The following is a 26,326-nucleotide window of genomic DNA, read 5'->3' as shown; positions in this document are numbered from 1 at the left end:
ATTTCTCTCGTTTCTGTGTTCTCTTCCAGTTCCTGTGTGCCTTTTGGGGCCAGATCCGACTTTTTGTTGAACATATCTTCAAAGTATTCTGCCCACCTCTGCAATATTTCTTGCTCATCTCTTATTATTTTGCCATTTTTGTTTTTGCAAGCATTTTGTTTGGATTGAAAATTTTTTCTCACCGTTCCCTCAGCACGATAGAATTTCTTCGTTTCATTCTGTTCCTTTAATTCTTCTATCTCTTTAAACTTTTGTTTTCAGCCATTCCTTTTTCTTGCATATTCTTTGGTCATCGGACCTTAATTCTTTGTATAAGTGTACGACCTCGCAGCACTACCACCAATGTAACTTACCGTTCCACATTTTCGTAATGTGCAGGGATGAAGAACTGACCTCACAAGGTAATGCGGTGTTTGCTACAAGACGCAAGCTGATGCGCCACACAGTGTCATTTTCCACCTACCTGGCATATCTACTGAGTCCCTCCCCTAATCACCGCCTGGGGACGTACCAGATGGGGATTGACACACACACACACACACACACACACACACACAGAGCAGTGTAACTGGTTGTACAAATGTGTTATTTTGCTTTTATCTTCGTCTTCTCCTCCCCCTCCTCCTCAAGGCAAGTTGCCTGTTACGGTACCCATTTCTTGCAGCATGGTCTTCTTATATTTTTTCCTTCCAGAACACTTATAATTTACATCCTTTGCTGGGAGTCTTTCTCCACCCATCCTGTCTACGCTCTCCTTCCATTTTCTCCTATTTTCTGATTTAGGTCACACATTCCTAAATGTTTCCTTGTATCTTCATTTCTTTTCTGATCTTCTGTTGCACAGCCTTCCAGTCTTCTCAGAAATATCATTCCTTGAGCGTGCATTCTACTTTCTTGGTGTCTTCTTGTTCCCAAACTTGAAACCTGTGAGTGATGGTTGGTACTGCTATTGTTTTACAAAACTTTCCCAGGCTTTATTCTGCAAACTTTTTATGATGGTTCCACATATGGAACTAAATTTATTTAATTTTTGGTCCACATTATGGTTATATTTGTAGGTGACATTACATCCTAGATATTTAAAATGTTTTATTTGCACCACAATTTTATTATTGAGGACTATTTTAGATTTTAATAGTTGTCTGCTCTAAAATGCCACAACTTTCATTCTATCAACCGACAATGTTAGGTTGTAATTTGGGGCTATCTGCTGTAACTTACAGACTTCCGTTTGAAGGTCATCTTCATTCTGCGTAAGCAGAGTTAGATCGTGCGCATATAAAATTACATTTAGCCTAGTGTCGTGATCTAAAAGAACTCCACTTGTGTTCGACATTTTCCATTTGCTGGTACTTCATCTATACATATATTGAAGACAGTTCTTCTTTGTTTGTGTTCATTGGCTTCGTTGTTATATTTCCCTCATCTATAATAATTTCGGTGTTTGTGTATAAACTCCTAATAGCATTTACGAGGACGGATAACCTTGTGCAGCCACGATATTCCGTAGCTTTTCCCTATTCATTTTATCGAAAGCTTTCTCGAAATAAAAAAAAGCGAGATGGATTTCTCTATTGCACTCTCGTCTCTCTTCTATAACTTGTTGCAGTGTAAAAACATTATCAATAGTTGATCGTCCTTTTCTAAAACCTGACTGTTCTTCGGATATTAACTATTCCATGATTTTTTAAGTCTTGCATTCAGGATTTTGGCATATAATTTAAAGGCTGTATCCAGGAGGCTTATACCTCAATGGTTACTACATTTATTTTTATCGCCCTTTTTAAAGATAGATATTACTTCTGCTCTCAGCCAGTTATCTGGTACCTTCTTATTTCCCAACATTGATGTGAAGAAGTCTTAGATGCAGGAATAACCATTCATATTTTCACAGTTCCATGTCAATACCATCTAAACCAATGGCTTTCCTATATTTTGTAGCTTTTATAGCTTCCGTCAGTTCTCTCATATCAATATCATTCAGGCCTTTCCGGTCATTTAGTTCAGGTAATATCTGAATTAGTGCGTCATCATACCACAATCTTCTATAATGAACTGTCCATTCATACTCTCCCACATTATTAACAGGTATATGATTGTTTTCCTGTCTGTTGAGTTATTTCATCACTTTATAAGTGATAGTTTGTCTGCCATGTAAATCATGTTACACACTGCTAATAAAGCATTCTCACGATTATGCGTGCACTTTTCAAGTTATGCATTTCGCATTCTCTTCTGTTTCTATTCATTATACTTTTCATTACTGGGATTATTTATGTAGGTCTTGAAAGCATCTTATTTTCCTTTCATTGTTTTTTTTCCCATCTCTGGCATATAAATCATTACTCCTGTGCATTTTCTGTATTTCCTTTTCTTCCCCAGAACCTCATTAGCTATATTCGATATGGCTGTTATCAAATTTTTCCATTTTTCGTCCAAGTCTTATACCGTTTCAAAATTTGCTAATGTTTTTTTCAACCACTTTTGGTGGAGATTTCTTATGCTGCTATCTTCAGGTAAACTATAAGAACTTGTTCTTCTTTTTTTATCCTTAATTGTTTTATTTGGTTTTCTCCATTTTGCGTAGACGTCAATTATTGACACCAACAAGAAGTGATCTGATCCAGTATCCAGTCCTTGATAAACTCTGATACCTCTAATGTGTCCAGGAAATCCCTCATTTATCAATATCAATATTTATTATAAAAGTAAGTGTACAACAGGCATGCCACTAAAATTCAGAAATGAGACTCGGTACGATCAAGGGACTCATATTGTGTGGAAGTACTTTACCCTCATCCACAAAGAAGGTTCCTGTTATCAACTGAAGGATGTGCTTTTGAAGATATAAGGGCTGGGACATGACAAAGGGAGAAACTGAAAAAGTAGTACAGTGGGTGAATAAAAACACGCAGTGAAGTGTGAGTAGTCAAAGTGATACAGCGACTGAACATAAATTGAAAATAAAGTTTGTAAAGTTCACCTCGTGTATTTGTTAGTAAAAAGTTGTTTTGATTTATATTTTTGACAAGAGGAGGAGATCTTGCCAGTTCTGAAGCAAAACAGCAAAAACAAAATGAAGGGCAAAAAATCTAAACAGACAAAGAGCACAATACATGTTTAAGTTCCTAATGAACAACGGACACCGTGACAAGCAGAGAAATCAATGAACAACAAAATGAACAGATTGAAGAATCAATAATTGTGACAGAATCTTAGAACAAAAGACTGCAAACTCAAGCCAGCCACGAAAATATCATGCTACGAGAAACGTGAATGAGGACAAGTAAACAGTACAACCTAACAAATGAAGCATTCCACTACAATCTGACAAAAGAATATAACAAACACAAATACATCATAATCGGAAAAATGGATAAAATCTGCCAATTCTGTTTTGCAAAAAAATTCAATTGAGAAACACCAGGATTCTGTGGCATGAATGGAAAAAATTGATTACCATCGTATGAGGCATCTCCGTAGGAATTTTTATATTACATGACCGGGGAAACTCCAGAACCACAACACTTTCTTCAAAATATAAAAGCATACAATACCTGCTTCCAAATGACTTCTTTCGGTGTCACTTCAGTCAACACTAACTGGAATGAAATCGATTACATTAATTTCTGCAAGTATATTTCAACAGAAATGGAGACAAATAAATTGATCAACAATGCACAAATATCAGTGGATTGAGACAAGTAGTAGTCCAAGGTGTACAGAGGATCTAACACAAATACAATCAACTGATTCACACATTCAAAACAGCACCAGACAGAATGATTTCTGATGATTATAAAGCCACTGGAGCCAACAAAAGATCATCTGGAGAACACTAACATTGATTTAATGCACCTCAGATAGATAAAGTTGCCATCATAATTGTGGACAACGAAAACAAGAGCTGTGATATAATTGTACAATTAAGAAGAGAAGGACTATACATACAAACTGTTCATATAATGCCCTCCACCATCCATTAATATTTATGCACGAAGTAGGCGGATATCATTTTAATGTGAAACAAATCCAACCTGAAATATGCATAGAAACAAACAAAAATGTCACTTTAAAGGAGTTCTATGCTTACCGTTTAATGATCAGAGACAATGAAACATACAATCACATTGTTAACATTAGCCATTTATTCCAACAATTACTGGTATATATGTATATAAAAATAGAAGCAGAACAGATGCTTTACATAAGACTGAATCAGAAGACACTACATACTGAGAATAAATCCACCTTCAAGACAGAATCATAAATGACTGAATCATTGACAACATTGGAACAATGGTAATCTTACCCCCATCATACATAGGAAGTCCAACACATGTGTGCTAATACACTCAAGATGCCATGACCTGCATAAGAAAATATGGACAATGTGACTTCTACATAACACGTATAGGCAACCCATCATGGCCAGAAATCAAAGAACTACAAAACAGACAAGCCCCCATGCAGTGACACACCACAATAGCCAGAGTTTTCTGACAAAAACAAATAACATTCATTGAAGTGATCATAGAATACAAAATCTTGGGAACCATTAGATGCTGGATGTACACAATTGAATGGTAAAAACAAGGACTGCCTCACTCACACAATCTCATATGGCTACACGATGGAATCCATCCCACGGATTTCGACAAAATCATCCAAGCTGAGTTTCCCAATCCACAAGAAGATCCAAAACTGTACAACATAGTGAAAAACATGATTCACGGACTGACCGAGCCACTAAACCCCAATCTGCCATCTACATGTGGTGGAAAATGTACAAAAAAATACCCAAAACCATACTTGAAGAACACAAAAACCGGAGATGATGGCTATCCCAAATATGATCATCCAAAAATGATGCCTTCACAACAAAAATATTAATACAAGGCAGTGACGAACTGGAAATAGATAGTCAATTGGTAGCACCATATAACACATTACTTTCCAAAATGTTCCAAACACATGTGAACACAGGATACTGCAATTCAGCAAAATCCATCAAATATGTCTGTAAGGAGGAGAACAAAGACAGTGACATGGCAGTAATTCAAACAGCCAAAAACAGTGAACAACAAAACAGAAACAACAAGATCTTCCAGTAACAAATGGAAAGATACATCAACAGTAATTAAGGAGCATGGCGGCTCTTCAGTTTTCCCGTACACAAATGCGAACCAATTGTGCAACATCTAAAAGTATATTTGAAGAATAGACAGAGAGTTTACTTCACAAAAGACACCACCAGAAAAATTGCTAGTGAACCACCTCAGAACACAACATTAACAGCTTTTTACCAACCGTTCCAAAAGGATCCATTTGCGGAAACATTACTACGAGGGTTGGAACTTAAATAGTGGCAACTATTTATTCACAACTGATACAAAAGAGTTACATGTTTGCACCTGTTACTGCCCTTCAAAGTAGTTGCCAGCATTGTGTAGAACCCGTTGCCAGCAATATGGAAGGTGAAGTATACCGTTAGCAGAGCCTGTTCTTTTGATGGTGTGAATGGAGTGGTCTACTGCCTGTCAAATCTCTGGAACAGTTCTGAAGCGAATGCCACGAAGTGGTTCTTTCAACTTCGGAATCGTATCAAAGCCACAAGGACTGAAGTCTGGGGAGTATGGTGAATTGTACAGTACATCCCAGTCCCATCGACCGAACAGAGCAGCCACAGCTTGCGCTGTATGCGCCCGCGCATTGTCGTACAAAATGATGGGTGGGTTGCGCAGAAAGTGTCACTGCTTCTTTCGAAAAGGTGATGCTCCAAAAATGAACAGTAAAACTGTGCATTGACGGTCTGCCGTGGAGGAACGTAACGCGTTAGGATAACACCATCAAAGTCGTACATAAGAATCACCATAATTTTCACCACACTGGTCGTCATTCGCGGCGACCCATAATGATGCCATTCATTGGATTGGTGTTTCAGTTTTGTCTCGTACGATGTGACCCATGCCTCAGCCAGTGTTAGATACGGTGTAAGAAAGCCTCTCCCCTTCATGCTCATAGCACTCCAAGTGCATCTGAGCAGCGATGTAACACATCCACTTCTGCATTTCTGTCAAGTCATGTGGAACCCATTGTGATGCAATTTTTCACATGCCCAGGCATTCCTTCAGCATTTGATGCACAGTCATATGCCCTAATTTGGTTTCGTGGGCGTGCTCACGAATTGTATGGCGTCGATCACTGTCCACTAATGTGGCAACAGCACGCACGTCTTCTTCAGAGACGCTAGCACGACCTGCCCGATGCACGTCTGCCACAGTTTGCAGAGCTTCATTGAAGGCTTTACCCAACATGCCAAACACTGTTCTGTACGGCAATGCTGATTCCCGGCACGCCTCTCGAGGACCTTGATGACACTGTTGTGCTGTACGAACTCTGGCACATTTAATCTTGATCCAATCTTGTTCCTGTTTCGAAAACGTAGTGACACCATTACGTTAGACCTCTCACTCACAAATGACTGTGTTTTCCTCAATTACCAAATCTGAAAAGCTCATCCTGAACCGACCATCGAATTTAACAATGATGTTTTCAACCAAACACTCATTTGCCTAGAAGATAAATGTTTAGCAATAAAAGTATCTTCTGGGACGTATGCAGAATGGCATATAAAAAATCATTCAATGTCATGGATAGAACATTACAAGACTTGCGAGGAAACTGAAATGATGGGAGGAGCTCCACACATACTCTCACGAGATTTTTGACAAACACTTCCGGTTATTCCCAAATCGACGCCAACATATGAGATCAATGCATGCTTTAAAAAATCACATCTCTGGCCACACGTACAAGTACTGCAACTAACAAAAAATATGAGAGCTGAACTATTGAAATACGGAACAGCAGCACATTTTGTTCAACATCTTTTACAAACAGACACAGGCACAAATCCTACTGACCAGACGACTGGTCTCAATGCATTCAACAATGATTTTTGCAACATAACCACTGCTTAAAATGAACACATCAACCAAACTGAGCCAAACATTGTTCACAACTATATCAATGTGGACTGATCTGGACTGGCTATTTGAATGGGCTATTTTGGCAACTAAAAATAATACTGCTGATCTTTTCAACTTTAATATTCAAATGAAAATTCCTGTCAAAGAGAGAATATACAAATCAATCAGCACAATGGTAAACATTGAAGAAAGTGTGAACTTCTCAACAGAATTGCTAAACTCATTGTAAGTATATAATGTAACATATTATTATTATTTTCTTTCTTTTATTTTCTCCCTCATTCTTTTCATATATAAGTGATAGTGGGTGGACATACTGCGAGTTCCGTCAAGTTAAAAAAAAAAGAAGTGTATTCCAATTGTACATTAAAAGGCATTATAAGATAGCAAAGTTTATTCGCACAATCATATTCTGTTCGTTTTTCCATGTCGCACCGAGAATCCTGAAATCAAGAGGATCGAAGCAGACCAGAAGAATTCGCATGAGCAGAGGAGGGGAAATCTGGAACCATGTGCATGGAGATTGGTGTGACAATAGCAGTAACAAGAAAAGAATGTACATAAATTTACGAATGTTAAATGCTGAATACATGTATTGAATATTGAAGGTCTGTTTATATTAGTGCCAGTTAAATTTCACTCAGGATATGTGTACCTTCCAATTTCTTTCAAAATTTCCCTTTTAATTATTTAAGCAGCAAATTTTTATTCAGTTTTCCAACCCCTTCCGCCCCTTTTCAAGTACCAGGAATGCTATTTCCCTTCCTTTGACTTAAAACTGGATCTCCAATCATAATACTCAGAAATCTCAGCACACCAAAAGTATGTAAAGGAACAAAAATGAATGTCAAACAGCTATCAAATAACCTCATCGAAGCTGAGCTTATGATTGGAAGTGTACAAAGTCCTTTGTACTTTGCAACTATTTATCACCGGAATACCACTGATCTCTAATGAACTGCCATTCCAATTTAAAGGACTGAAATTTCCAATCAAATTAGCCTACAGTTTCACAATGAACAAAGTGCAAGGACAAGCATTCAAATTTGTGGCACCAACGTCGAAGACTCCTGCTTCTCTCACAGTCAACAACTTGATCTTGAGTAGGAAATTTGAAAAATTTGTACATATATATCCTAGACAACAAAATGAAAAATGCTGTTTATAAACAAGTATTGTAAATACTTAGAATATGTTTTCAATAAAACTATTTTTTACCTTGCATACTTTGAAGTTTATCCTTTTATTCCAACTACCACACAATTTCATATCAACTCCCTGGGAAAAGCCATGTACCCCAGCTAGTTATTATATGATCTACAATAGATCTATATCCTCTTGCTGACCCAGTAAATTTGTGTATGTCTTTCTTCCCAAAGAAACTATTTGTAATTTTAAAAATGATTAAAGGTAGCAAAATGTCCTGAGTGTTTTTCTGTTTTCATTACATACATTTTCTTGTAATGTGCCTACTATTTTTGGAATTGGTGTATTTGAAGTTCTACCAGTGAAACCTCCCTCAAGTAAAATCTGATTTTTACTGTATCTGTTTAAGATCACTTGTAAGTATTTGTAAAAGGCCTTGGACTTGTCATTTTTCCTCCTTCTGGGGTATAAGTTGGCATTATTCTTATTCCTCTTGGGCTTTTGCTTTTACGAGGGTAATCCCAGAAGTAAGGTCTCCTATTTTTTTATAAGTACATAGACCTGTTTATTTCTACAATGGTTTGCATCAGTTTACAGCTTGAACATTTAGCTATTTTTTGACATAATCACCATTTCTGTCGATGCATTTTTGTAGACACTGCGGCAGTTTTTGTATGCCCATGTCATACCAGCTCGCCGCCATGCTGTTCAGAAAGTTATGAACCTCTTCTTTCACCTGGTCGTCGAAGCTGAACCGCTTTCCAGACAAATGTTCTTTTAACCTACGGAACAGAGTGCCAAGTCAGGACTATAGGGGTGGGTCGGTGATTATGTTCCACTGAAACTGTTGCAGAGAGCAACAGTTTGCTGAGCGATGTGTGGGCGAGCGTTGTCATGGAGAATGTGTACGCCCTTGCCCAACATTCCTCTTCTCCGGTTCTGAATTATCCGTTTGAGTTTTTTCAGAGTCTCACAATACCTGTCAGCGTTAATTGTGGTCCCAGTATAACACGAGCATACAAAAACTGCCACAGCGTCTACAAAAATGCATCGATAGAAATGGTGATTATGTCAAAAAATAGCTAAATGTTCAAGCTGTAAACTGATGCAAAACATTGTAGAAATAAACAGGTGTATGTACTTATAAAAAAATAGGAGACCTTACTTTTGGGATTACCCTCGTATTAGTTTTGAATTATTCATCCATGGAGTAATGAAAAAAGACAAAACCAAAACTGCAATAAATTAAAATGTCACGCTCGCTGCTAAAGTACTGCCACATGAACAATGAGCAGTTAGTAAGCAATAAACTGTTTTCCTTTCATTAGTCTACATCTACATCTACATTGATACTCCGCAAGCCACCCAACGGTGTGTGGCGGAGGGCACTTTACGTGCCACTGTCATTACCTCCCTTTCCTGTTCCAGTCGCGTATGGTTCGCGGGAAGAACGACTGTCTGAAAGCCTCCGTGCGCGCTCTAATCTCTCTAATTTTACATTCGTGATCTCCTCGGGAAGTATAAGTAGGGGGAAGCAATATATTCGATACCTCATCCAGAAACGCACCCTCTCGAAACCTGGCGAGCAAGCTACACCGCGATGCAGAGCGCCTCTCTTGCAGAGTCTGCCACTTGAGTTTATTAAACATCTCCGTAACGCTATCACGGTTACCAAATAACCCAGTGACGAAACGCGCCGCTCTTCTTTGGATCTTCTCTATCTCCTCCGTCAACCCGACCTGGTACGGATCCCACACTGATGAGCAATACTCAAGTATAGGTCGAACGAGTGTTTTGTAAGCCACCTCCTTTGTTGATGGACTACATTTTCTAAGCACTCTCCCAATGAATCTCAACCTGGTACCCGCCTTACCAACAATTAGTTTTATATGATCATTCCACTTCAAATCGTTCCGTACGCATACTCCCAGATATTTTACAGAAGTAACTGCTACCAGTGTTTGTTCCGCTATCATATAATCATACAATAAAGGATCCTTCTTTCTATGTATTCGCAATACATTACATTTGTCTATGTTAAGGGTCAGTTGCCACTCCCTGCACCAAGTGCCTATCCGCTGCAGATCTTCCTGTATTTCGCTACAATTTTCTAATGCAGCAACTTCTCTGTATACTACAGCATCATCGGCGAAAAGCCGCATGGAACTTCCGACACTATCTACTAAGTCATTTATATATATTGTGAAAAGCAATGGTCCCATAACACTCCCCTGTGGCACGCCAGAGGTTACTTTAACGTCTGTAGACGTCTCTCCATTGATAACAACATGCTGTGTTCTGTTTGCTAAAAACTCTTCAATCCAGCCACACAGCTGGTCTGATATTCCGTAGGCTCTTACTTTGTTTATCAGGCGACAGTGCGGAACTGTATCGAACGCCTTCCGGAAGTCAAGAAAAATAGCATCTACCTGGGAGCCTGTATCTAATATTTTCTGGGTCTCATGAACAAATAAGGCGAGTTGGGTCTCACACGATCGCTGTTTCCGGAATCCATGTTGATTCCTACATAGTAGATTCTGGGTTTCCAGAAATGACATGATACGCGAGCAAAAAACATGTTCTAAAATTCTACAAGAGATCGACGTAAGAGATATAGGTCTATAGTTTTGCGCATCTGCTCGACGACCCTTCTTGAAGACTGGGACTATCTGTGCTCTTTTCCAATCATTTGGAACCCTCCGTTCCTCTAGAGACTTGCGGTACACGGCTGTTAGAAGGGGGGCAAGTTCTTTCGCGTACTCTGTGTAGAATCGAATTGGTATCCCGTCAGGTCCAGTGGACTTTCCTCTATTGAGTGATTCCAGTTGCTTTTCTATTCCTTGGACACTTATTTCGATGTCAGCCATTTTTTCGTTTGTGCGAGGATTTAGAGAAGGAACTGCAGTGCGGTCTTCCTCTGTGAAACAGCTTTGGAAAAAGGTGTTTAGTATTTCAGCTTTACGCGTGTCATCCTCTGTTTCAATGCCATCATCATCCCGTAGTGTCTGGATATGCTGTTTCGAGCCACTTACTGATTTAACGTAAGACCAGAACTTCCTAGGATTTTCTGTCAAGTCGGTACATAGAATTTTACTTTCGAATTCAATGAACGCTTCACGCATAGCCCTCCTTACGCTAACTTTGACATCGTTTAGCTTCAGTTTGTCTGAGAGGTTTTGGCTGCGTTTAAACTTGGAGTGGAGCTCTCTTTGCTTTCACAGTAGTTTCCTAACTTTGTTGTTGTACCACGGTGGGTTTTTCCCGTCCCTCACAGTTTTACTCGGCACGTACCTGTCTAAAACGCATTTTACGATTGCCTTGAACTTTTTCCATAAACACTCAACATTGTCAGTGTCGGAACAGAAATTTTCGTTTTGATCTGTTAGGTAGTCTGAAATCTGCCTTCTATTACTCTTGCTAAACAGATAAACCTTCCTCCCATTTTTTATATTCCTATTAACTTCCATATTCAGGGATGCTGCAACGGCCTTATGATCACTGATTCCCCGTTCTGTACATACAGATTCGAAAAGTTCGGGTCTGTTTGTTATCAGTAGGTCCAAGATGTTATCTCCACGAGTCGGTTCTCTGTTTAATTGCTCGAGGTAATTTTCGGATAGTGCACTCAGTATAATGTCACTCGATGCTCTGTGAGGCTCTCGGTTGGAGAGGGTTTGGAATTTATGTTTTAAGTTTTTGGAAGTTGCTAAGTGCTCTCATTCTCAAATACTGAACAAATATAACACGAGTAGTTTGTGCATCATTACGTGCCTCGAGGCATACGCATACTGAGTCGCAGAAAGGCACAACAAAATGACTGCTATACATTTGAGGTTTTGGCTAAAAGGCCTTCTCCTAAATTAGAAAACACACACACTTTGACAAAAGCACAACTCTCTACCCACACACCTCACATCCTCTCTTTGATCTTGTGTTTTTATGTTGGTTTTGGCCAAAAGCTCAAATGCATAGCAGTCTTTTTGTTGTACCTGTCTGCGACTCAATGTCTCCTCTATATGGCAAGTAGCAAACTATCCTCGATATAATACTGTCATTATTTGATCCTGGACTTTCCACTGTTCAGTTTCTAACTTTTATACTTGTGTTATTGTCTTAAACCTTTAATATAAGATTATACTTATTAATGCCAAGCTTATGACAGCATTTGAATTTTTTTTTAATTCTGTCAATAAGTGTATGAAATACTGAAAACAAAATCTCTGTTGCTCCTCCAAACCACCAGTCAGACAACCTGCAACTGGGACCTGGTGACCATTTTAGCCACTTAGTAACATAAACAAGCCCTAAAACGTTACTCAACATATGTTTACACAATGACAGATGGTTATTAAATGAAACGGTGACTGGTAACAGTGAACTTGTTGTTTCATTTAATGTCAGTAACAGTCACGGTAAAGCCTAACCTAAAAATGTTCACATTTAAAGACAGATGGCTACTTTTATACTTTCAGTGCAAATTGAAAGATTTCAGATTACGAGTCAAACATCTTGTAGCTCCAGTGTAGAAGCCTGCTGATTTCAATTTATGTTAGTAATGAGTTCCATTGAAATTTCAGTCTCATGCTTTGGCATGTTAATCACCAATACTGGGTGAACCTAAACTGAGCCCATCTGAGAAAACCATCTGTCACTACAACTGTGGTGACAGGCCGGTACTCGAACCCAGACTTCCTGCTTATAATGAGCAGACACAGTAACTACCATGCAACCTGAGCACTTTTTCATAAGTTTGTATGGGTTTTTTCAGAGGTGAAACCATTAATGGCACTCTTGCACACTCAGTAGCAGACTCTGCATCATGGTTCATGAACTGCAAGCAAGACTGAAATGGGAGAAAAAGAAAAGGGGATGGAGGGGGAACGGACGGCAAGACTCCTGACATCAAAAGGTGGCAATTATGAAAATAAATATGGATTCATGGTTCTTCATCTACATCTACATCCATACTCTGAAAACCACGGTAAGGTGCACGGCAGAGGGTACATCCCACTGTACCAGTTATTAGGTCTTCTTCCCGTTCCACTGAATGCCTCTGTATGTGCAGTAATTATTCTAATCCTATCCTCACAATCCCTATGTGAGTGATGTGTAAGGGATTGTAGTATTCCTTAGCAGTGCATAAATGTATTAATGTCATTGCTTCTCCACATTTCTAATATACTGTTGTTGTCTTTGTTGAGGTGTTCTTCAGAAGACTGGTTTGAGACACAAAACACGCTAGTCTACCCAGTGCATAACTACGGCTACCTACATCCATCTGAACCCTCTTACTGCATTCAAGCCCTCCCTCTACAACCCCATCCCTCCACACTGCCTTTTTTCCTAAATTATTGTTGCCTCAGAATGTGCCCTATCAACCGATCCCTTCTTTTAGCCAAACTGTCCCACAAATTTCTTTTTTCCCCAATTTGATTTTGTACCTCTTTGTCAGTTACTCAATTCATTCATTTAATGTTCAACTCTCTTCTGCAGCACCACATTTCGAAAGCACCTATTCTCTCCTTGTTGAAATACTTATCATCCTCATTCCACTTCTGTAAAAGGCTATGCCTCATACAAACACCATATGAAAAGACTTCCTACATTTAATAAATTTATATTTGATATTAAGAGGTTAAAATGTCAGTAAAACCAGCAAATGAGCTCAATGTTTTTCACCAGTGATACTTAAGGAGAATTCTGGAGATCAGTTATTGCAATCAAATTTCAAATGGTGATGTGTTGAGAAGACAAGGTCTACACAGCCTGCACAAAGTTGTTGCTGAAAGAAGAATAAAGCTTGTGGGACATATTTTACACAAGATGGAAGAATCTCCAAATCAGCACTGTCATGGAAATCAACAGATGCAGAGTATTATAAATGATTGACATAATTTCATAAATTCACATAAATTGACATAATGTCATAAAACTCAACACCCCCATAGGAAAACTCAACAAGTTTCACTTCAGATATCTGACAAGAAAGTGCAGCATTGAGCCAGATGGCAACAGGCACCAGGAGAGCATTTCTTGTGCTTGAAAAAACATGTTCATTTCAGTATCAGTATCAGTCTGTGTAACAGCGCAACGACACAGAGATCCAACAGCTGCCAACTCCATTTGCGATGGTATGTGCAGTTCAGAATGCAGAGGAAATCGTGAGATTGGCCTGCAGAGAGTGAAGAAACAGATGACCGTGTTCGGTTGAGTTTCACATATAGCCCACAGAAGTCAAACAGAGCGAGCAGATTGCTGAACATACCACAACCGACTGTTTGGAACACCTTATGGAAATGACCAAAGCAGAAGCCTCACCACTCACAACTGCTACTAACCCTGACTCTCAATAATAGTCAGATGGTTTGAATTTTTGGCACAGATGCTTATGGAAGAGGATGAATTTTGTTAGAAACTCATCTTCAGTGATGAAACAACATTTTTTTGTGAATGGCACAGCAAATACGCACAACATACGAATCTGGGGAACAGATAATCCCCACGCCATTGTGCAATACCTTCGAGATTCATCAAAGTTAACGAGTCCTTTGCATTCTCACAGTTTAAAGTTTACAGTCCCTTTCTCTTTTTTGAAGAGACCATTACAGGACATATGTATCTGGAGATGCCCGAAAATTGGCTCATGCCACAACTGCAGACTGACAGTCTGGACTTCATCTAGTAACAGGATGGTGTTCCACCCCACTTGCATCATTATATTTCTCAATTAGGAAATTGAGAAACTGATCGATTGGTTGTGGTAAGGGAGATGATCAACAGTTCATGTCGTGACCTCCACACTCTCCCAATCTGACTCCATGTGGTATTTTTGTCTGGTATTACATGAAAGATTAAGTGTTTATGCCAAAAGAAAAAAATGGGTTTTTCTATGTGTGCAAAGCTGTGTGATGAGATGTCAAATAATGAAGCTGCAGAAAATCTGTAAAATAGCTTCAATTATTTTTACCACCCTTAAGCTGTCGGCACACGGACCGTGCATCCGAACGTTGAGCGTGCCAAGTTTCTGACGTCACAGCGTGGAATAGCACGCTCGGGAGTCTTTCCGAACTTGCAGAGCAATATCTGGCATGTCAGATATTCTGAGCGTGCATCTGAGCGTTGACCAATGAGATGGCACAACACCACCTACGTCACACGCACGCCGTCTCCCTTCAGTACAGAGTTGTGAGGCGCCATATTGGCATTCATTTCAACCCTACATATATATATGCCATTTCTGAGCACCAGCAAATTGAGAATCACTGGAAAACCCGTTGTTAACTGTGTGATTAGTTCCGATAAAATAGTGAGAAACATCATATTCGTGGCAAAAGAATTATTGTAACTTGCATATTATGAGAGTAGGCAGTGACACACTAAAGATCCACCCAAAACGCACTGTTCTTGGTACAATTTGTTATGATTAAATTTCGATTAGTAACATATCTACGATTAAAGTTTTCAATAAGGGGTAACATAATATGACTAGATACATGAAATCTGTTGTTGGCTTAGCATAATGAGTAGTGTCACTGTCCTATATTGAGATGTTTGCTGGGGCAGTGGTTCGCGTCTAGATGCTCTGAAGCATCCCCAACTCTCTTGTGGTTCCCTTTTTAGGTACTCCATGTCGACGTCTGCTCGTAGATACGTATTGTCAGTAGGTTTTCCGGCTTTACTTCCCGATGTGACAGCAACGACTCTCCGATGAGGTACGGGCCTCGTGTTTTGCTATTACTGCGAGTCTTGTAAATATCGCTTTTATTTAGTAATTTGCCCAGCTAAAACTCTCCCCTTTTATGATTAAGACAGCCTGCGCCATCTTTCGGAGGGAGTGGGGACGTCAAAGAGTCACATAAGTTTATATTAAGCAGTCCGTAAAATATGTAAACGTTCACTTCAGTTAGCGTGTTAGTTAATGCCTACACTTTCCGCTAGATGGTGCTGACTTACTGCTGAATAGCTTTGGTTCCGTAAAACCTTCACTGATTAGTACTAGGCAAATGAAATAAGTACAAGACTCTTGTATTTCACTTACACTCTATATTCAAGGATTAGGATGGTGATGGATGATGGTCTATTTAAAAGGTTCCTAGCCTGGAGGAATCTAAATAGTCAGCAAATGCCGATATGCACGCGCTCTACGCCCAGATTCGCAACTAACGGCACACGACACTTTCAAAAGTCCACACGTTAATATCTGAATACCGGTATCCTGTAATAGACCAAGATGCAACATCTGTCCCATACATTCTCCCACCACCACCTACTCCAGTCCAGTCACTTGCATCATCTACCCCATCAAAGGCAGCACTACTTGTGAAATCAGTTATGTTATCTAGAAGATAAGCCGAAACCACTGTGCCGCATTCTAAGTGGGCACGGCAACCGACAGGCTGTCTGTCCACATAAATGGCCAGCAACAAACTGTGACCGAGAAACAACAGGACCACCCTGTTGCTGGGTACACTACCCTACATGATATTCTTCATTTCAATGACCGCTTCACAGCCAGTGCCATCTGGATCCTTCCCACAAACGGGGAACTCTTCCCGCAATATATCCTACGTTCCCTTAACCCTCCCATCCTCAACCTTCGATAGTCGTTGTCCTTACCCGTCGAGTCCCTTCCCTGTTCCCATTTCAGCACTACACAGTCCTCTGTTCCATCCTTTTCCGCTGCCCACCTCAATCTTCGCGGCTGCACCTAGCTGCCCTGCCCTCTCTGCCCATCATCCCTGCAGCATGCTCCCACAGCAGTACTTCAGTGTCCCCCAGCCCTACCCTGCTATCCCTCCCCCTCCCCACCCCGGCCTCCTCCTTACCCCCAGCTGATTGCCTCTCTCAACATGCACTGCTGCTCGTAGTCCGGCTTCAACTCGCAGAGACTTTGGTCATGTGTGTGTGTGTGTGTGTGTGTGTTCAGCAAAGGCCCGATTCTTTTAATTCATACAAGTTCCATTTTCTTAAGTTCATATCTTTCAGAAAATTTTTCAGTTTTCAAATGCAGTTCAGTATCAATAAAGTATCGTGCAAGTGCACATTTTCCTTGGAAAGGTTTTATAGCTCAAAACCTGATTACTGAATCTGTCTTACTATTCCATAATTTTTTGAAACCTACAAATGTCTCCCGGTCTTCCACATACACAATGTTCTTTCACAATTTTAAAAACAAGTGTACGTTATTTTAACGTCTTCATCATCTGCAGAGCTAGTAGGCATATAAATATGTACTGGGAGTTTGCTTTATGTCTATGTTGACTACTTTAACGTTATCACTGTGCTGCCAATAGTAGCTCACCTTCTTACTCATTATTATTCATACTCCTGCATTGATAATCCTGTACTGACCTGACCAGAAGTACTGTTCTTCCTGCCACTGCACTTCATTTCTTACCAGTATATCTAAATTCAACCTGTCCCTCTCATTTTTCATTCTTTAACCTACCTACCCAAGTAAGAGATATGACATTCTACACTCCGACCCACAGAGTGCCAGTTTTGTTTCTCGTGATGACAACATCCTCTCGACTAGTCCCTGCCTGGAGAGCAGAATATTTTATCCATGAGGGTGCCATTATCACTGAGCTATACAGTAGAGCTGCACACACTCAGAAAATATAATAGCTATTCGTAGATCCAGTGTAGTGAGGACACACTGACTAATGTTACAAGGCCAGATCAATGATCCATCCAAACTGTTGCCCCTTGACAGCAAAGTGTGGCATTTTCTGTACGGTAGGCTGAGAATTATGAATTTTGAAAAAAGAAAAGAGAATCTTAAAACAAAATCTTGTAAAATAGAAATACTGCAGAAGTGACTTAGTTACATATTTCTGCTAAGATTGAAACTACTAAAGAAATAGTTATAAATAAATGCATAAAAATATTAAACACCTCACATTAATAAAAATATAACACACAGTAACTCACCGTTACACTCTTTTATAAATTAGTTCTACCCTCTTATCTTTTTTCTAGGCATACACATTGGTAACACAAGATAAGAACTTTTATTTATTTAAATGGGGTAGGTGCTGTTATAGACTCCAGTGATTCTTTCAGTAGCTGTTGAGTCTTTACCTCTATTGACAGGGTGGTGATGAATTACTATTCTACCTTTCCACACCTGTTACTGCAGGAGGCAGCAGCAATATGGTAGAATTTGAAGTGATTTTGACAATATGGTATATCCACAGTGCAAGAATAAAATCTATGATAAAATATTCTCCGTGACTACAGTACATTATTTCAGGTTTGATCCAACATAATAATTAGTTTGCATCATAAATGGTAAAAATCACCTTTGGAAATCGGTCATGAACTGAATTATACCAGCTTGTGACAGACCAAAGTTATGAACATGATCCTATGTAGTATTATTCTTCAGGTGCTTCCATTATATGAGAAGCATATGTATTTATATGTTCTGATGGATACAACATATGTGTACCACTTTTAATTTTGTCATATACTATGAGAGGAAATTACATTTGATATGACATGGCACAAGGACAACTGAGTGTTACCAGTTGTGTGTGTAACATGAGATGACAAGCTACTAAGTGAGTTCCCATAAAACTGATATAGGAAGACAAAATTGCGACTTGGTGGCAGCAAGGTAAACATGGTGGTGCTGTGTCATATATATTACGATAATAAATTACATATGACGGCAAACTTAAAAGCAGTTAATAGTGTAGTTTGCTATTTGCAAGTAAAAGTTAAACCTTTCTGCGTGTGTTCTCCTGCCGCTGCTTGATAAGGAGGTTTTTCATTATCTGTTTACTTTTATAGTCAAAACAATTGATTACTTCTGTTGTTATAAAAAAGTTATGTAGTTTTGTATACCAATTCATCTGTTACACTTCTATTTTAGATTTCTGAAGATAGAAACAATTCCAAAACGCGCCGTGCGTACTCTGAGATCAATAAAGTCATTCTTCACCTGCTGCATGACACTGATGCGACCCAGCCAGCCAGCTTAATTACAGATCTACACATATTTACAAGAATGGTCACTAACCTGCTATGTTACTTTATGTCACATGTTTATTAATTATGTAAATACAAACAGAACATAAGAACTTCATTGTTACTTACTCCACTGTGCACAGGAACTGCCCAAACCCCTTCTCTTCCACATTGTACTCCAAGTTATATCCTTCTCTTTCAAACCATCCACGTAAGGTCTTCTTAGGATCATCAATATACAGATCTTCATTTGGTGCAGCAGCATAAGGGTTTTCAGAAAGATCTGTTTCTTCATCTGCATCCTCACCTACAAAAATAAAAAAAAATTTCATCCACAATGCACTGTTCAACCCACAAAGACAGAAAAAAATATATATTTAGACGGTGGCAGAAGTCTCTCTGAGTGGCAAGAAGAGAACACTTGAAGACTTAATTTTAAAACTTTCTGGTAAAGACAATGTAGTCACACACGTGTGTTTCATTAGCTCTGACAAAATACATTTATCCAAAAGCTTAGCAAGCTTTCCAGTCTTCTTTACTTTTATCCACTCTAGACCTCACCTATATGGTAAGTGGTTTACCTTTATTTCTTCAAATGAAGTTAGGTGAAATGCGAACTTTTATCTCAATTCTGAAACAATATCGCATCCATTGGTAAGAAAGCCACTTAACTGGGTAAGGTGTTCCTTGTGTTTCCAAAACTGGAATAACTATTCAGCCATGGCCTTAATGTTGCAGGCACTCCAACAATAATTAGCAGGGAACGAAAAAACTCACTCATGAAGCATTTGATGAATTCCTTTTCTACCACTTTCGGCAGTAATGTATCATCATCATACAATGAAGTGCCAAAGAAATTGGTACACTTGCCTAATATTGTGTAGGGTGTCTGTGAGCAAGCAGAATTATCACAACATGACATGGCATGGACTCGCCTAATGTCTGAAGTAGTGCAGGAGGGAATTGACACCATGAATCCTGCAGGGCTATCCATAAATCTGTAAGAGTACAAGGGGGTGGAGATCTCTTCTGAACAGCACATTACAAGGCATTCCAGATATACTCAATAAGATTCATGTCTGGGGAGTTTGGTGCCCAGCAGAAGTACTTAAACTCAGAAAAGTGCTCCTGGAGCTTAAACTCAGAAAAGTGTTCCTGGAGCCACTCTGCAGCAATTCTGGACATGGAGGGTGTCACATTGTCCTGCTGGAATTACCCAAGTCTGTCAGAATGCACAATGGGTATGAATGGATGTAGGTGATCAGAGTGGATGCTTACGTACATGCCACCTAGTCATATCTAGATGTATCAGAGGTCCCATGTCACTCCAACTGCACATCCCCACACTATTACAAAGCCTCCACCAGCTTCAACCGTCCCCTGCTGACTTGCACAGTTCACTGATTCATGAGGTTGTATCCATACCCGTACATGTCCATCCGCTCAATACATTTGAAACAAGACTTGTTCAACCAGGCAACATGCTTCCAGTCATCAACTGTCCAAAATCAGTGTTGATGGGCCCAGGTGAGCCATAAAGTTTCGTGTTGTACAGTCATCAAGGATAAATGAGTGGGCGTTCGGCTCCGAAAGCCCATACTGATGATGTTTCATTGAATGGTTCGCACACTAACATTTGGTGATGGCCCAGCACTGATACTGCAACAATTTTTTGGAAGGGTTGCACTTCTGTCACATTGAACGATTCTCTTCAGTTGTCAATGGTCCCATTCTTGCAGGATCTTTTTCCAGCCACAGCAATGTCAGAGATCTGATGTTTCACTGGATTCCACATATTCACAGTACACTCATGAAATGATCATACGGGAAAAATCCCCACTTCACTGCTATCTCAGAGATACTGTGTCCCATTGTTTCTGCGCCATCTATAACAGCATGTTCAAACTCACTTAAAATATTGGTAACCTGTCATTGTAGCAGCAGCAAACGATCTAACAACTGCGCCAGACACTTGTCTTATATAAGCACTGCCGACCAAAGTGCCATCTCCTGCCTGTTTACATATCTCTGTATTTGAATATGCATACCTATACCAGTTATTTGGTGCTTCGGTGTATAATGCCTCACTGAGTATGTTTTCAACATTAACACTTTTCAAATGAATTCAAGGAACCAGAACAATGTTAACGGTTTTGCTTATACTGCATGTAAAGAAGAGACTGTTGAACGCACTGTTGAAGGGTGTGTACATATTTTTGGAATGTGTTGCTGTTGATGTGGTAACACACCTACAGAAAGACAATGCAGCTAAAACAATGTTGAAATGTCTGAAAAATACACACAAGTAAAATGGGGGAGTGGGGGGAAGGGGACGTGGATGGATGAAAAACAACAGAAGCAAGTGTATAACAAAAGACTAATATTGAAATGCAGGTGTAGGTTTAATAATGAATACGAAAATAGGAGTGCGGGTAAGCTACTACAAACAGCATAGTGAAAGCATTATTGCGGCCAAGATAGACACAAAGCCCACGCCTACTACAGTAGTACAAGTTTGTATGCCAACTAGCTCTGCAGATGATGAAGAAATTGATGAAATGTATGATGAGATAAAAGAAATTATTCAGGTAGTGAAGGGAGATGAAAATTTAAAAGAAATTATTCAGGTAGTGCAGGGAGATGAAAATTTAAAAGAAATTATTCAGGTAGTGAAGGGAGATGAAAATTTAATAGTCATGGCTGACTGGAATTCGAGAGTAGGAAAAGGGAGAGAAGGAAACATAGTAGGTGAATATGGATTGGGGGTAAGAAATGAAAGAGGAAGCCGCCTGGTAGAATTTTGCACAGAGCATAACTTAATCATAGCTAACACTTGGTTCAAGAATCATAAACAAAAGTTGTATACATGGAAGAATCCTGGAGATACTAGAATGTATCAGATAGATTATATAATGGTAAGACAGAGATTTAGGAACCAGGTTTTAAATTGTAAGACATTTCCAGGGGCAGATGTGGACTCTGACCACAATCTATTGGTTATGAATTGTAGATTAAAACTGAAGAAACTGTAAAAGGAGGGAATTTAAGGAGATGGGACCTGGATAAACTGACTAAACCAGAGGTTGTACAGAGTTTCAGGGAGAGCATAAGGGAACAATTGACAGGAATGGGGGAAAGAAATACTGTAGGAGAAGAATGGGTAGCTTTGAGGGATGAAGTAGTGAAGGCAGCAGAGGATCAAATAGGTAAAAAGACGAGGGCTAGTAGAAATCCTTGGGTAACAGAAGCAATATTGAATCTAATTGATGAAAGGAGAAAATATAAAAATGCAGTAAATGAAGCAGGCAAAAAGAAATACAAACATCTCAAAAGTGAGATCAACAGGAAGTGCAAAATGGCTAAGCAGGGATGGCTAGAGGACAAATGTAAGGATGTGGAGGCTTATCTCACAAGGGGTAAGATAGATACTACCTACAGGAAAATTAAAGAGACCTTTGAAGAGAAGAGAACCACTTGTATGAATATCAAGAACTCAGATGAAACCCAGTTGACAAGGGCGATGTACTTGAGGACAATATTATGGAAATGGAAGAGGACGTAGATGAAGATGAAATGGGAGATATGATTGTGCGTAAAGAGTTTGACAGAGCATTGAAAGACCTGAGTCGAAACAAGGCCCCGGGAGTAGACAACATTCCATTAGAACTACTGACGGCCTTGGGAGAGCCCTGACAAAACTCTAGCATCTGGTGAGCAAGATGTACGAGATAGGCGAAATACCCTCAGACTCCAAGAAGAATTTAATAATTCCAATCCCAAAAAAAATGGCTCTGAGCACTATGGGACTCAACTGCTGAGGTCATTAGTCCCCTAGAACTTAGAACTAGTTAAACCTAACTAACCTAAGGACATCACAAACATCCATGCCCGAGGCAGGATTCGAACCTGCGACCGTAGCGGTCTTGCGGTTCCAGACTGCAGCGCCTTTAACCGCACGGCCACGTCGGCCGGCTCCAATCCCAAAGAAAGCAGGTGTTGACAGATGTGAAAATTACCAAACTATCAGTTTAATAATTCACAGCTGCAAAATACTAACACGAATTCTTTACAGACAAATGGAAAAACTGGTAGAAGCCGACCTCGGGGAAGATCAATTTGGATTCCGTAGAAATATTGGAACACGTGAGACAATACTGACCTTAAGACTTATCATAGAAGAAAGATTATGGAAAGGCAAAACTACGTTTCTAGCATTTGTAGACTTAGATAAAGCTTTTGAGAATGTTGACTGGAATACTCTCTTTCGAATTCTAAAGGTGGCAGGGGTAAAATACAGGGAGCGAAAGGCTATTTACAATTTGTACAGAAACCAGATGACAGTTATAAGAGTCGAGGGACATGAAAGGGAAGCAGTGGTTGGGAAGGGAGTAAGACAGGGTAGTAGCCTACCCCCAATGTTATTAAATCTGTATATTGAGCAAGCAGTAAAGGAAACAAAAGAAAACTTCGGAGTAGGTATTAAAATGCATGGAGAAGAAATAAAAACTTTGAGGTTCGCCGATGACATTGTAATTCTATCAGAGACAGCAAAGGACTTGGAAGACCAGTTGAATGGAATGGACAGTGTCTTGAAAGGAGGATGTAAGATGAACATCAACAAAAGCAAAACGAGGATAATGGAATGTAGTCAAATTAAGTCGGGTGATCCTGAGGGAATTAGATTAGGAAATGAGACACTTAAAGTAGTAAAGGAGTTTTGCTATTTGGGGAGCAAAATAACTGATCATGATCGAAGTAGAGAGGATATAAAATGTAGCCTGGGAATGGCAAGGAAAGTGTTTCTGAAGAAGAAAAATTTGTTAACATCGAGTATAGATTTAAGTGTCAGGAAGTCGTTTCTGAAACTTTGTATGGAGTGTAGCCATGTATGGAAGTGAAAAATGGACGATAAATAGTTTGGGCAAGAAGAGAATAGTAGCTTTCGAAATGTGGTGCTACAGAAGAATGCTGAAAATTAGATGGGTATATCACATAACTAATGAGGAGGTATTGAACAGAATTGGGGAGAAGAGGAGTTTGTGGCACAACTTGACTAGAAGAAGGGATCGGTTGGTAGGACATGTTCTGAGGCATCAAGGGATCACCAATTTGGTATTGGAGGGCAGCGTGGAGAGTAAAAATCGTAGAGGGAGACCAAGAGAAGAATACACTGAACAGATTCTGAAGGATGTAGGTTGCAGTAAGTACTGGGAGATGAAGAAGCTTGCACAGGATATAGTAGCATGGAGAGCTGCATCAAACCAGTCTCAGGACTGAAGACCACAACAACAACAACAACAACAACAATGTTGAAAACTATATAATTGCCAAATGTAACGACAGAATACTCCCATTTAATGTGGTATCACAAATCGATACCACCCTTCCAGCATCTTTAGGTTCGCAATGCAACTGAAAGTTTCCATCATATGCCGATAGTGTCCGTGCAGAATGCAACAGACCCAATAGTGCACGCGTAATGAGCCACGCCTTCAGTAGCTCCGGCATTCGAGCGTCCTCTGCCACCGCAATACAGGAGGGCTGGCGGGAGCCGCTCGGCCCACTCGCCCTGGGAGCCGCTCGGCTGTGCGAAGTTACGCAGATACCACTTAGTTGCAGCTCTGACCCCATCGCTCGTGATTTTGTACAGAGCGCCCCGTCCTTGTCAACACTGAGAGCCACACTATTTCTTGCTGCATTATTTGTAATGAGTCTTCATATACTTGGAGAAATACAAGTTATGTAAATCTCCTGTTTACTTTGTTAGCTTGTTTACTAATAATTTCTGCTCCCGTCCAGCTTTCCTACGATGACAGCTGCCACACCACTCTGCAGCCCACCTCTCCTTATGACTGGGTACAAAATTGTACACAACATACCTGATGACGAGTACACATACCTGTGTGTGGCTTCTTCCAGTTTACTTCATCCTGTTCTATCATCCTTTTGGTAGCTGTTTTTCTTTTTCAGTTGCTTGTCTTTCGTGTCGCCACCCTCTGGCTTACTTTCGCTCTTTACATTCTAGGTTCTGCAGCTGCTGCTTTTGCAGCCCTTTCTGTTCTCTTTGGGCTATTTTTGCTTTTCAGTGTTTTGTGTTTGTGCACAATTTAATCTGATACGGATACTAAACTGCAATCGTGTGCTGCAGTAGTTGACCTAAGTCAGTTTATTCAGCTACAGAGTGAACAAACGGCGCAACTGCTCGCACTGACGTATCACTTCGTCACAGTGCAGACGACTCGAAACAACACGCCGGACCCGACGAAAGCACTATCACGCAGGACCCAGTGACAGTGCCACCGCCTGCTTACGTGCCACCATTTCACGAGTTTGACGAGGTGAAGGAAGACCAGATAGAGCACTTTGCACTGTCCAATGCACACATTGCAGCACGACACATACCAGATACTGATAAACTTTCTCATACCTCGACCACACACGAGTGACTATTTGTCAGCTGTGTGCGATGCTGTTTCCCACGTCTTGCTCTGAGTTGGTAGAACTGAGGACCTATTGCGTGGGCTTACAAAGTATTATGAGAACAGGTTACGTGTGGCAGCTGCCCATTGCAAGTTGTCTAGGTTGCATAAGCAACGAGGATAGACATACCGTCAGTGGATGGCCTTACTAGAGAGTGTAATTTCGAGTGTAACTGTGCCAAGTACTACAGTGATACAATAAGTTGTGATACCATCACGGACAAGTAGCTGACTCTCAAATTCAGAAACAGATTCTGAAATATCTGTACCTTTCCTTGCAATTGGTTCCGCATATTCTAGACTATCCCCGTACCTACGAACGTGCGACAGACAGCTTCGAGGTAGTACCTGTCTGTTCTGTAGACAGTCGCAACAGACGGACCTCGCTGGCAGCCACGGCACTCATGGAAACACACCTCGCGTCTGGCACGAGCTGTGAAGTGTTCTCACTGTAGTGTGGTGCGTGTTCACCAATCTCGCCCTCGTGTGAAGTGACTTACTTTTCTTTATGGCAAACTGGGACATGTATAGTCAGTGTGCTTACAGTTGTATAAGGCGCACACTCTTCTGCTACTCCTTCACATAAACCTAAGTTACAGTGTGTAGTGTGTTTCTGAAGCCCCGCAGTGTCGTTAGTGCAAAACGACAGTGTAATAGCTGTTCGGGAAAAGCTTCCAACTCACCTGCAGTGCTACCTGAGGACAACAAACTTTTTGTGTCTCTTAATATTGCCGG

At 40.1% G+C, this 26,326-nt stretch overlaps 1 protein-coding gene across 2 annotated transcripts in view; it reads right to left on the bottom strand.

Annotated features, from left to right (window-relative positions):
* LOC124545782 (kanadaptin) overlaps positions 1-26,326 on the bottom strand; it is a 278,252-nt gene that overhangs the window by 161,330 nt on the left and 90,596 nt on the right. For both annotated transcript variants that reach the window (XM_047124732.1, XM_047124738.1), the window contains exon 3: positions 19,242-19,419. In XM_047124732.1, coding sequence (XP_046980688.1) covers positions 19,242-19,419 — 178 coding nt within the window. The remainder of the gene's footprint in view (positions 1-19,241; positions 19,420-26,326) is intronic.

The sequence above is a fragment of the Schistocerca americana genome, chromosome 1, assembly GCF_021461395.2.
Source record: "Schistocerca americana isolate TAMUIC-IGC-003095 chromosome 1, iqSchAmer2.1, whole genome shotgun sequence".
Lineage (NCBI taxonomy): Eukaryota > Metazoa > Arthropoda > Insecta > Orthoptera > Acrididae > Schistocerca > Schistocerca americana.
This window is presented reverse-complemented; position numbering and strand designations above follow the sequence as displayed.